The sequence below is a fragment of the Centrocercus urophasianus genome, unplaced genomic scaffold, assembly GCF_019232065.1.
Source record: "Centrocercus urophasianus isolate 14NV4802_14NV808 unplaced genomic scaffold, USGS_Curo_1.0 seq_37, whole genome shotgun sequence".
Lineage (NCBI taxonomy): Eukaryota > Metazoa > Chordata > Aves > Galliformes > Phasianidae > Centrocercus > Centrocercus urophasianus.
Window position 1 is genome coordinate 5,081,516 of NW_024884944.1, and position 12,127 is coordinate 5,093,642.

The 12,127-nt window shown below is 51.4% G+C and overlaps 1 protein-coding gene across 5 annotated transcripts in view; it reads right to left on the minus strand.

The window, feature by feature from the left end:
- Positions 1-12,127, minus strand: part of SIK3 (SIK family kinase 3) — a 71,106-nt gene that overhangs the window by 2,790 nt on the left and 56,189 nt on the right. For 2 of the 5 annotated variants that reach the window (XM_042831862.1, XM_042831864.1), the window contains exons 15-21: positions 10,072-10,215; positions 7,338-7,488; positions 6,578-6,703; positions 6,189-6,274; positions 5,354-5,463; positions 4,507-4,858; positions 3,038-3,924 (exon numbers count right to left, since the gene is read on the minus strand). In XM_042831862.1, the coding sequence (XP_042687796.1) occupies positions 3,038-3,924; positions 4,507-4,858; positions 5,354-5,463; positions 6,189-6,274; positions 6,578-6,703; positions 7,338-7,488; positions 10,072-10,215 (1,856 nt within the window). Of the gene's footprint in view, positions 1-46; positions 3,925-4,506; positions 4,859-5,353; positions 5,464-6,188; positions 6,275-6,577; positions 6,704-7,337; positions 7,489-10,071; positions 10,216-12,127 lie in introns of all 5 variants that reach the window. The other 3 variants (XM_042831866.1, XM_042831863.1, XR_006171023.1) reach the window with 2 other exon arrangements.

Sequence of the window (12,127 nt, forward strand, 5' to 3'; positions counted from 1 at the left end):
ATCTGCCCCCCCTCCCACCCTGCACCCTCCTCCATGCATTGCTCACATTACACAAGAGAAGGAGAAGGGTCTCCTCCACCTCCGACACAGGATGTTCTTAGCAGGGCCCCTTGGCAATCGTATGCAACAGATCTGGCTGGAAGAGCTGCCAGGATAGTAGTTGTTATCAGATGACTTCTCCCTGCCCTCCTCCAATCTGGCTGTAGGAGTACAAGAGCATTCTGCCTGGCAAAGTCCATCTGCACTGCAAGCTCTTCTGAGCAAGGGTAAAGGCTACATTCCTATCAAGCAGAACCTATCGTCATTAAGTACACGATGTTTTGAATAAAGTCCTGAGCTATGGAGAAGCCTATTGCTGGCTGTGGTGCACGTAAACAATTCTCTGTCGGTGAGCAATCCTGCAGAGCACAAACACGGGGATGAGGCCACGGGCCCTCAGGAGCTGCCCTGACGTGACACGGCCACAGGTGGATCCCAACAGCAGTGATCAGGTTTGCAGGAAACGGTCAGCAGGAAGCAACTCTTGGTTGTGCCAGCAGTGAGACATTCCTGGCTGGGACTGTGCCCTGGGAGCTGGCAAGATGTGTGCTTTCCAGAGACTCGTCCCTGACATTACTGAAGCTCAAACAAGTCCTGCTCATTCCCTGAGCACCCCACGCTTCTCCCCAGCACGCAGACTGCGCTGCTGGAGCACCATCCCAGCAGCAAGGCATGGAGCTCGGAGCCCCCAGAGCCCAGCCGGCCTCCTTCCTTTTGCACATCTGTGGGGTTAAACTCAGTTAATGGCCAGCATTCCCGGAAAGCAAGAAGGAAAACATGAGGTAAGGCAGTGCTGGCAGTGCAGGGCCGCCCACACAGCGCTCGGGGCCCTTCCAAGTGTGGGAATGGTCGGGGCAGGCAGTGCCAGCAGCGGGGAGCAGCAGCAGTAAGGAGCCCAGAGCACAGGCTGCTGCCCTTGCCCCTGCCCCGCTCCGGCAGCGAGGGACCCTTTCATCCCTTTGTGTCAGTGCATGTGATGCTGGCACCCGGCTTCCCAGCACTGGGGAAAGGTTTCCCACGGGCAGTGCTCCGACCCCAGGTTGGAACAAGGCTGCAGCTGAGCCGCTCGGATGCGGTTTAGTCATCCCCTAACCACAGATTTGGTTGAAACTCTCATGATCTGCAGTTACCTTCTGTAACTGGCTTTTAAAGCAGGGTCAATGCACTCTCTTGGAAGGCATAAATCCTGCTGAGCCCCCGCAAATCTGCACTCCTCCCTCGAGCAGCATGCATTTCACAAGCTGGAGAGAAGGAGGAGGTATTTGCCCTCTCAGCTGTCCTGTCCCCACAGAGGGGATGGCTGGAAAACCCCAAGCTGTGTCTGAGAATGGCAGCCTTGCAGAAAGCCATCTCAGGGTGCCAGTGCTGGGGTGCACAGCTCCTGCTGCCATCCCTCAGCACCTGGAACACTTGGGTTGTGCTACAGGCAAGCAAGAAGCAGCAGGGCATTCAGGGTGTTTGCAGCAAGGTTTTACAGGGTTGAACTGTAGGAAATGTACCTCGGTCTGCCTAGATGTCTGCTCTGCTTGGAAGTGAAGTAACACAGGCCAGATTCCAAGTGGGTTATTAAAGCCAGGAGGAAAGCTCTGAGCAGCTGCATCTCAGAGCATAGTTTACTATACAAGCCCTCCAAACAGCCCCTGTCAGAAGTGCTTACACAATGCAACTCGCAAACATTTGCTCGTTTTTTACTCATTTACAAAGTCTTGTTGTCTAAAGTCCTTTTCCCTTGTGTAACTTGTTTTAGCACCGTCAGGACTGGGGCAGAACTTTACCTTCTGACTTGGTTAAATCTTATGGCTTTGCACATTTTGGACCAAGATATTACGATGCGAACTCAAGATTTGGTTCAAAATGCACTGCCACAGCTTTCAAATCCCACTTAACCTGAGGTTACTCTTCCCTTTTGTGCTGCAAACACCATGGGGATATTAAAGCCTGAGAGAAAACACATCACTAACACAAAATCAAGGAAGACTTCAGAAAAGCCAGGCCTTGTCCCTGTCCCCTGCTCTGAGGGACACAGCTTGGCATGCCCTCACTGCTCTCTGCGCCTCTCTGTTCCCAGCCAGTACTTTCCCAACAAACCCATGCTGTGTCTCCAAACAAAACAGTGCCTCCTGTGCCCAGGACACTGCTCCCCTGCAATAGGGTTCCCTGTGCCAAGGGCAAGCTGATGGCTTCAGACCAGTACAGCTCAGTCCTGCAGTGAATACTGATCCACCCCGCTCAGCCTGGAAAGCCTCTCTTCAAAACCATCTTAGCAAGGGGCTAGGACTGTGTTTTTTCCTACAGAGAAGGCCTGTAATTATAGCTCTGACAGCACATCACTGTCAATGCAGCCACCAAGGAGTAAGGGCTCAAGGGCTGTTTCCAACCAGCAGGAAAGGGCTTCACATGCTAATGGCAAGCTTCAGCTCCCTGTCTTTAGAATCAACTCCCTCCAGCTAAAGCAGGGCTCCAGCCTCACTGCTGCTTCCCCAAGTGCACGAGCACTGTGAGGCAGACTTAGCAGCACCTATCACCATTGTCATGCTGCAAGTTTATGGAAGCCTTAGCAATGCCTGGACTCACAGTTCTGCCCCTAAGAGAAGGAATGCGCCACGTTACAGGGCTTCCAGAAAGAAGATCTTTGCTGGGCACTTACTTACACCCGATGGGGGATCACCCCAACAAGAAGAAATGAGTCAACAGATCCCAGCATCTCTTCAGAGACAGCACTATTGTGGTCCTGGCCTTTATCTGCCTACAGAAGTAGGTCACATTCCGAAGAGAAGAATCTAGCAGAGTTCTTATTTAACACTGTTTATTAGAGAGACTATGCCTGCAATTTATAGCCACAGAAGCCAGAAAGAATCTAGGTAATTCTGTGCTATGCAAAATATGTCACGAAACCATTGCAGTACTAGGTAGGGATGGTGTTCTCTGGCAGGAACACAAGCAGCACGCAGCCAGTATGGAAAAGCATTTCAGCCATGCGAGTGGCCCTGAGCCTTACCTCTGCTGGGCACCTTATTCCTACTGAATCCAGCAGCGGGCTGATGCCTGTATTGATGCGTCCCCAGCTCCTGAACGTGATTAGCAGTTCCTAGCAAAGATTCTGGGTCCCCGTGCCCTCCTGCATTTACAAGCAGAGGGGTCTCGTGGCAACCTTTGGTCAACGTATTTGAATTCTTACTGTCTGGAAAGCTGTCCCTGGCGCCCTCGCACGCACAGTCCTCCTCCATGCTCTCCGAGTGGAACAGAGCTGGCTGGTGTACGTATCCATGCGGTGGCACTGATGCAGGTACCTGCTGGATACATTCTTGAGCCCTGATTTTTAGGAGATGCTGGGGGCTGCTCTGTGGATGATAGGTGTCAGCACTCTGATAAGGCAAAGACAACGACTGACGCTCCGACAGGCTCTGTCCCATGCTGGTGCCCATGTTTCCAGCATCCCCTTGACTCATGTGCCTGAACAACTCTTGAAACTCTTGCTGCTGCTGCTGTTGCTGCTGCTGCTGCTGCCGTCGTTTGATGAGCTGTGCAAATTCTGCCTGGGGCAGCCGCATGTCCGTGTGCCCCGTGAGAGAGTGACGGGGAGAAAGGAGTCCCTGGAGGATGTGTGGTACCTGCTGGTGTCGGCTGTAGTCAGGAGGTGTTGGGGACAACAGTGCTTGCTGTAGTGCCGATGCAGTGTAGTGCTGTTGTTGCTGATGTGCATTTTGAGGGAAATTGGGATACTGGTCAAGCTGTGGGACTTTGAGAGCTTGCTGAGCTGGAGGAAACCCAACTCCTCCTGATGGGCTGTAGTTACTGGGGGAAACACGAGGCTGCTCTGGGAACAGGTGGGGGTGTAAGTGCACCTGGTCGTAGTTGGCGGGGGGATTCCTGTACACGTTCAGACTGCAAAGAACAGAAAAGAACAAGTGACTGCACTGTCAGCTCCAGCTAACGAGGTGTGCAGGGCTGACTTTAGTGCTCCCACCTCACACAGGGTTTGATCCACCGTACCCGCATAAGAGCAGGGAGGCAACAACTACTCCAAAGGCAGAGTGCCCATCATCCTGTGCTCCAGGTCACCCACGAGGGCAGCTGCAGTGTAAGGTGGTGCGGCTAGTAAATGTAAGGGAAGCAGGAACCCTGACTGTACCGAGGAGAAAATATGATCTGGGGAAAGCGTCTGTTTCAAGTAGCAAGTGTTCAAGCACTCAAGTTCTTAACTTTTCCACTTCCTGCCCTGCCCTGGCAGGAGGCAGGGACAGCCACTCCTGGCACAAGGTGCTTCCCAAGGCACAAAAACCCACAGCCTTGCACACTCTCAGAGCTCCCAGCCAGGGCCAGGAATTGCTGCCAGGAGTCAGTTTCACCCCCAAAACAAGGGGCTGATGAAGAACCCCCCAGAAGCTGACAGCCAGCAGTTGCCCCTCACACCCAGCCCCATTCCCAGCTCAGGGGGGCCGTGGTGCAGCAGTGCAGTGGCCTTACCTGTGCGACTCGGCGCTGTCGGCGCTGAGCTGCTTGGACAGCTGCCTGTGGCCATAGGTGAGGGAGGCCATCAGGTTGGCGCGGTGCTGCATCTGGATCTGGTTGGCACTGGGGCTGATGGACATACCCCGTGTGTGGGTGCCCTGCCCGGCCACAGAGGCCCCTTGCAGGAGGTTGTTGCTGACCATGTCGCCGGGTTCCTGCACTTGGATGGTGACCTGCTGGGCCTGGGACTGCTGCTGCAGGGCCAGACACGTCAGCCCCATGGTTGGGGGAGGGGAACAGTTACCAGACTGTGGGAAGATCGTGTTGTGGGAAGGCATCCCTTGGAACTGGGACTGGGAGGCTGCACCTACGAGGAACAGAGACTCTCAGCATCCACATCAGCCCAGGGCAAGGCTCAGGAGAGAGCAGCACGCAGAGCCCCAGGACGCACAGCAAGGAGAGCCCTACTCCTGGCAACTCTGACAGGCTGCGTCAGGGTGCAAGGGTCAAGCTAGAGCCTCTTGCATAGAAAGAGAAACAAAGCACAGCTCACAGTGATTTGTATCAACCCAAGAATATCAGCCCTTCCTCCCCACCCCCGGGAGTGATAAGTAAGGATCTCATGACAAGAAACGTATCAACACGTTCCAGCTGGCAGATCCTCGCGCGCTCTCGATAACACCAGCCCTTGCTGCCAGATGGAGAATCTTTTACATCATCAGCAAACTGCACGAGGATTTGAGCACAGGGGGGACCGAAGCCCCCAGCTCCCCCACGCACTGTTTTCCCGGAGGCTGGATAGCAGCACACGGCTCTGCTGCCCCGAGGAGCACAGATGGCTCAGGCAACTGTCAGCACTCACCGTGGGGCTGCAGCACGCTGCTGCTCACAGGAGGTGGGCTGCTGTTTGGTTGCCTGAAGAGGTGGTTATTGGGGTGATTTGGGGGCGGGCTGGATGGCTGAATCCGTAACCTGCGCAGGGAAACAAGCAGCTTTTCATCACACATGCACCTCATTGAGACACTTTTTCAGCTGTGAGAGCTGACGCCAAACACTGTATTTTTGTTGTAAGACAAACACTGTGAAGCCCATGCTTGGGATCCCAAATTCTTTGCAGCTTGCCTTCTATTTTGAGAGCCATGCTTAAAACATGTAAGTAACGAGCGTAACCTGGTGGCTAGAGCAAAAATCCTGGGAAGAGAACATCACAAGCTTTCTTCCTGACTCACTGTGGCCTGCAAGAAAACCAACCTTCCTTCCTTCCTTCCTTCTTTCCTCCCTCCCTTCCTTCCTTCCCAGAATTCAGCCTGCCTCATTTACAAGTCAGGGGTGATTAAAACAAGGACTGTCACCTAACACAAAGTCTGAAGAGATGTGAGAAGCCCAGGAACACCTCTGAGCAGTAATCATGAGAGAAATTGACTTAATGAAGGTAATGCATTTTCAAGCTGGTCAAAAGGCAAAATTCTCTGTCATCTGTTCAAAGCAGATTTGTGCCTTTGAATCACATTTCTCTAATTCCAGAATTCTTTCAGAGAGGATCCAACAAAAAGGACCGTGCACATTCACCTGTGAACTGCCTCAGCCATTCTTATTTTACACACCTCCAGCCTGGCCCTGGACTGTATGTTAGCTCATCCTTGGGTCAGGCAGAGTAAATCCCATCCCCCAGAGCTTTGCTAAAGCCATTTCTTTACCTCTGAAGCTGGTGAGTGAGCAGAGCTGGCTGGTTTTCACATTGAGCTTGCAAGGGTGGAGAAGGCTGAGGTGGCCGGATACAGTCCTGAACCAGGCATCAGAAAACAAAAAGTGTTTGTGATCAGTACTGTGTCAAGTAATACAGTTAGGACGTGGTGAAGAGTGAAGTGGGACATATCCACATTCTCCAAACACTTGGTCCCTGACTGCAGCTCTCACTATCACAGCAGCAAACATCACGGCTGAAGTCCTTCAGGCTCACTCCTCGTTAAGAAAGCTGAGCAACCTACATCTCCTCAATCTCACGTGGACCTGCTCTGTAGTTTTATCTGCAGCCATTCTGAAAATACAGCTAAGACATCAGAAAGTCTACCTCAGGCTCTAATACCTGGATCTGCTGATGAAGAATCTGATGGTGCTGCTCTTGCTGGTACAGCATGTGTTGCTGCTGTGTCTTCTCCAGTGTCCTCTCATCCATGTGCCCACCATACATCTTCTGAAGCTGTTCACATTCCTGTAACGAGTCCAACACGCCCTAGAAGTGACCGTTTGGTTCACTCTTATGGGACAGAAAGGCACTCTGCTACATGAGAAATCCAGTAAAGAAAGTCTAATCCATTTAATTTGATGGAATTGGGTGTGCAACAACACGGCTAGCTCAAGCCTTAGATAACAGAGGAGAAACTGTGCACAAGCTCAAGCTGGCAGCATTGCATTCCCTTAAAAAAATGCACGCATGAAGCTGTAATAATGATAACTTCAAGGTGAAAAGAGCATCTCATATTTCCACTCTATTGCAAGGTGAAAGTCCTGTCCTGATGCCAAATCCAGCTCAAGCCATGATAAGACATGCACTGGTTGTACACGGGATAGCATGCAATATTACTCCTAGTTCTAGCAGTATGAACTGCCCTTTTTCCAGGCATTCTGGAACAGCACCAAATCTTTGCTGCCCCAGGAAGTGTGGGAGAGCAGCAGACGCAGTGCTGATGTGACCACAGAGGCCACATGTGGGCACAGCACCTGCATTTTTTCCCTAGGAAGAGAGGAGCGGAAGCCCCCAAAGCTCCCAGATTGCAGTTGAGCAGCACGTACATTTAGAGGGCATTCTGCAGGGTTTGCTGCCTTAAGTCCCCCACCCCTCTCACCTGCTGAAGCTGTTTGATGCTACTGTTATTGCCCATCTTCTCCAGGTGGGCTTTGAAAGCCTGGATGCTAGCAGCACCGTCAGAGAAACGCCGAACCGGGGAGAAGCGTTCGGTGGGGAGGTGCAGAGTATTGGAGTCCTTGTAAATAGAACTGAACACATGGGGAAGTGGGTTAGTGATGCCAGATAAAAAACAAGCTGAGGTACAGAGGCACTTGATTTAAACCAGCCACGCCAAGTTCTAACCTGCCCACTCACCCAGAATAAACCATGTTTTAGATCAAGAAATAAGGTGCCATCAGTACCATGAAGAGGAAGCAAGATTACTGAGTATCCTCAGCAGCTGGGCAGATAAACATGATTCAAGGTTGAACATGATTCAAGGTTGAACATGATTCAGCCACAAATCAGATCAGAGACGGGCAGCAACTCGTCCACCCAAAGGCAACTTTGAAGAACAGACACAGCTAGAACCAAGGCAACTGTGCCCGAAGAATTGCACACATTTCCATTTGCAGTGAGAATTCTTCTTCACCAGGGGGAGCCAGAATAGGGCTTTTTTGGGGAGCTGGATTCTGCCAAAGCTGGGGCTCCCTGTTGTCAGAGTTAAGCACTGAGCTCCTGCCTGCACTGGGATGAAATCTCAGCACCTGTGACAGCCTGGCACTAAATTCAACAGTACCCCAGCTGCTTTCATGTTGATACAAACCTCAGCTGCATTACTGCAGGCTAGTCAAAGTCTTAGCTACTGCTCATACTGCTCTTCGTGCTGCTGTGCATATTGATTGCTCTTTGCTGAAGTCTGTTCTAAGAAGAATGATTTCTCCTGAGCGAAATCATTCCTGAGCCCCCATTCCTGAGGCTCCCCCTTATCAGAACATGACTGTGCTGGAATGCTACCAGCACCCTGGGGTCAGGTCTTGTCCCTTAGCAGGACATAAATCAGTTTCTATAGACTTCACATGACTTCCTCCCATGGACAGAGCTATGTCACTCCCTTTTGATACCATCCCACCCATTATCCTGATCCATTCCACCTCCTGTTGCACCAATGCAAAGCGGAAACTACAGGTAAAAATGACACTGAGGTTCCCAAACACACATGGCCAAGGCAGACCAGTGCTGGCTGCTGTACTTCAATCCACTTTCAGATACTAAGTTATCATGACCAAAATGGGTGCTCTATATAAAGAAGATGGCTTAAAATATGTGAAGTGCTAAAATAAAACCCACCAGCTGTTCAACAGCCACAGTCTAGTTATATGATGACACGAGTGCTAATGGTTTCTGTGCTGTGTGTGTGTCTCAGACACGACTGTGGGGAGTCTGTTTAGGCCACAGTCAGATGAAGTTTCCATGATTCCTTGGGTAAAATGCGAGGCAGGCTCACAGCACACTACAACACCATGGGTGGAATGAACAGAATGAACAGAACAGCCTCAGGACCGTGAGGCAGAGGTGATACCAACATACTGACACAGGGTGTTTTAATAATTCCTCAAAAAAAAAATAAGTCAGTTCCTGCAGTGTGTGAGTGACACAGCTTACCTTCACAATTTGAAGCAGTCCTTAAAGTAGGACACAGCACGTTCTGGTTGTTTTGCAAGCTGCACTTCTCTTCCTATTAAGGTTTTCTTGTGACCCCAGAAATCTCTCCCCCTCCTGCTCTTCCCATCCCCCAAGCACCTCTAAGGGAGTAACTTCAGGGTGTAGAGGTGCTTATCTTGGCTGTCTAGAGTTCCAGCGTGGCACTGACACTGGCTCAGTCTGCTCAGAGTTCACCTGTCTCTGCTGATTACATCAGTGCTCAGCTCAGCAGGTATCTGGCTACAATAAAAAGCACTTTGTCAAGCTTGCCAGCATGAGCTGGCTGAAAGATTTAATGCAAATCTAGCCTGGTAGGCAACTGTTTCCTCAACAGTCGAGACCAACAGGCAGCAAACTCTGTACTTTGCAGCTGGTTTGCACTCTTGGCACTGAGAGGTTCAGAACGCAGGTTTTAAGCTCTCTCTGTGGCATTAGTGTTTACAGTGTGCTTCTGTGCCAAGGACTCTGTGTCAAATTAACGCTTCTCGCAATTAGGAATGACCTACTCAAACATTTGGAGTGTGTTTAGACACCATCTGCAGCAGTTCCCTCTTTTCCACTGCAATTTTTCTTCCCACTCAAGCTTCCCTTCCCCATATCCCTCCCCTCAGGGGTTAAAGACAGGAAATAAAATGGCTCTCCAGGAGCTTCGCAAAGAGACTTTGCAGTCAAAACAAACAACTCTGGTGCAGAACAGTGAGGATTTTAAGCTGTGTCATAGATAATTTTTGGTGCAGTCTTGCCCTCGCATCTGACTCCAAAATGTTCCAGAGAAAATCTACTACCTACTGCTAACTTGACACCTACCAATAAAACAGAGAAAGCTCTCTAAAATGAACAGATTTTTCTCAACCCTTCAGTGATGGCAGCCATTCTGGCAAACCATCTCCTGCCACAAAAACAGGACCAGAGGGGACAAGCCAGCTGACTGCTGCCCCAGCACTGCCTGCAGCTGCAGGCACAGAGCCCACGCCAGTGCACAACTCCAGCGTGGTTGGACACGTCTGCCCTGGGGATCTGCTCCTGATGCTTCCTCCTCCTCCTCACCCCTCCCTGCCAAGCGGGATGTCTTCAGTGCTCCATTCCAGGTGACATCTGAGCAGGTTTTCTGGCGCAAAGCTGCCCGAAGGGCCGGTGTCATTACTCACCGGTGCTGATCGGGTACCAGGTGTGGAGCCCAAGCCCGGGGTCGGAAGGACTGCTGTCCTAGCTGCCTCTGCAAGTCTGGAGGGATTTCAGCTGTAGGGTTGGTCATTGCCAGAGTGTGCCTTTTTGACCTATTTGCCAAGTATCTGCAACAAGCAGGAGCACATTTTATAAGAGACTGGTGGATGATACTCCAAAAACAGGGAGTGTTAGATAATCCAGAGTAAAGGTGAAGGAAGAATGCTGCTGCAGTGCTCAGAACTGACTGGGGGCTGAGTGACGCCCGGGGAGAAGCACAGCATGGACATGCTGCCCACGCCTGTCAGATCAGAAGGCCTTCAGTGCTTAGGGGACAAGGGGACAAGCGTGGTTTCAGCTGCTTGCGTGCTAACGCTGTTCTCAGAAGGAAAGAGAAGCCATTTTGCTTTTCCCATCAGGAAAGCCATGTTTTGTCTCCAGGGAAATGCCAGTTTATTCCCTGGGGAACACACGGCGACCTGCTGCTTTCAGCATGGATTCACTCCAATGCAGCAGGTCTGCTTCCCCCTCACGAGGCCCCACTGAGGCACAGAGGGATCTGCCGTGCTCATGGAGTCACACACAGTCTTAGCAAGGAAGAGAAGGGGCACAGTGCAGAGGCTGCTCAGCTTCCCCCTCTCAGCTGCCCTTTGCACTTCAGACCGGACCCGTCACACCCTGGGCTCCAGCAGAGGCCAGCACAGCACAGAGCACCACTGGAGATCAGGGTGAGGAGAGCTCTGGCCACGCCACGACAGGGCAGGCAGTGCAGCACCACCCAGCCTGGTCACAGTGCGCCACCTAGGCCCGATCCTGTTTTGCAGAGCTGGAAATCACCCAGCAATGCACTGGGCAAGGACAGCTGGGGGGGTGAGCAGCACAGCTCCTGCTCTGTGGTCGCAGCCCTAGCATTGAGCATGCCTCTTGCACCACAGCTCAGCATTGGCATCTTATGCTGAGGTGCCCTCTGCATTGGAATGAGCACCTTCCATCTCTTCCAAACCCTCAAAGAGTGGGGGAGCATGCAGAGCAAAACTACGAAGCTCTGCCTCAGCCAGGATGTCAGGGAGGGCTGCACGGTGCTGATGGCTGTGCCCTGCTGGACTTGCAGTGAGCAGCAGCAGCGATGCCTGGGGACCAGCTGGGGGCACAGGGCCAGAAGAGATAACAGAGCACCGACCCAGAATGCCTCGGCCTGTGACGAGCACCAGGGCAGCACTCTGCCCACTCAAGGACAGGCAGGTGAATGGCCGCTTATGAACTCAACTATTTCTGCTCTTGGAAACCAGCAGCAATTAAGGCGGCTGTGGCAAAGAGAACCTGGCCAACGACACAAGAGCTACAAAAAGGGGGATTCTCACCTTTGTTTTTTAACCTCTGCAAATGCAGCTTCATCTCGTAAAGCAGAGGAAAGCAACAAGCAAAAAAAAAAACAAAACCAACCAACAAAAACGTTGCCTTCTCCAAAATCAGCCTTTGCCAGCTACTAAAGCCACTTAGGCAGAAGGCAGCAAGTTAACAGAATGAAGAGTGCTTAGCATTGTGGTAACTTGCCAAAGTCTGTGCCATTAGCTGTTTAAGAATCATTTGATGGAGACAGGGAAAGTTTCCCAAAGAGCTTTACAGTTGTGGTTTGCTAAGATCATTTTATTTCAGACCTCCAGGGAACAATCCAATCATGAGCTATAACAGTGTTTCTGGTGGAAGAAAGTTTCCCAAAGCTCAAAGGAGTTGTGGCTGTTCCCTGGAGCAGAGAAAAGTATGCATACTGTTTTCAAGGTCAGATTAAGAAGGGCAAAAAATTGTCCGCTGGTGGCTGCATGCAGCGTTGGAAACACTGTTCTGAGAAGCTAAATATTTGTTACTGCTATTTACCCTTCTCTGATGACTAGCTACGTGTTGCAACATAACGGGGTGGAGAGCAAGTTAACGCACAATCTGGATGGGCCATCTGGTGGAAGAACAGGAGAGGGCTATGGACAACACAGCTGAGAGCAGCAAAGTGACCCGTGAGTCCAAGGAAATTGCTCTTCAGTGGGA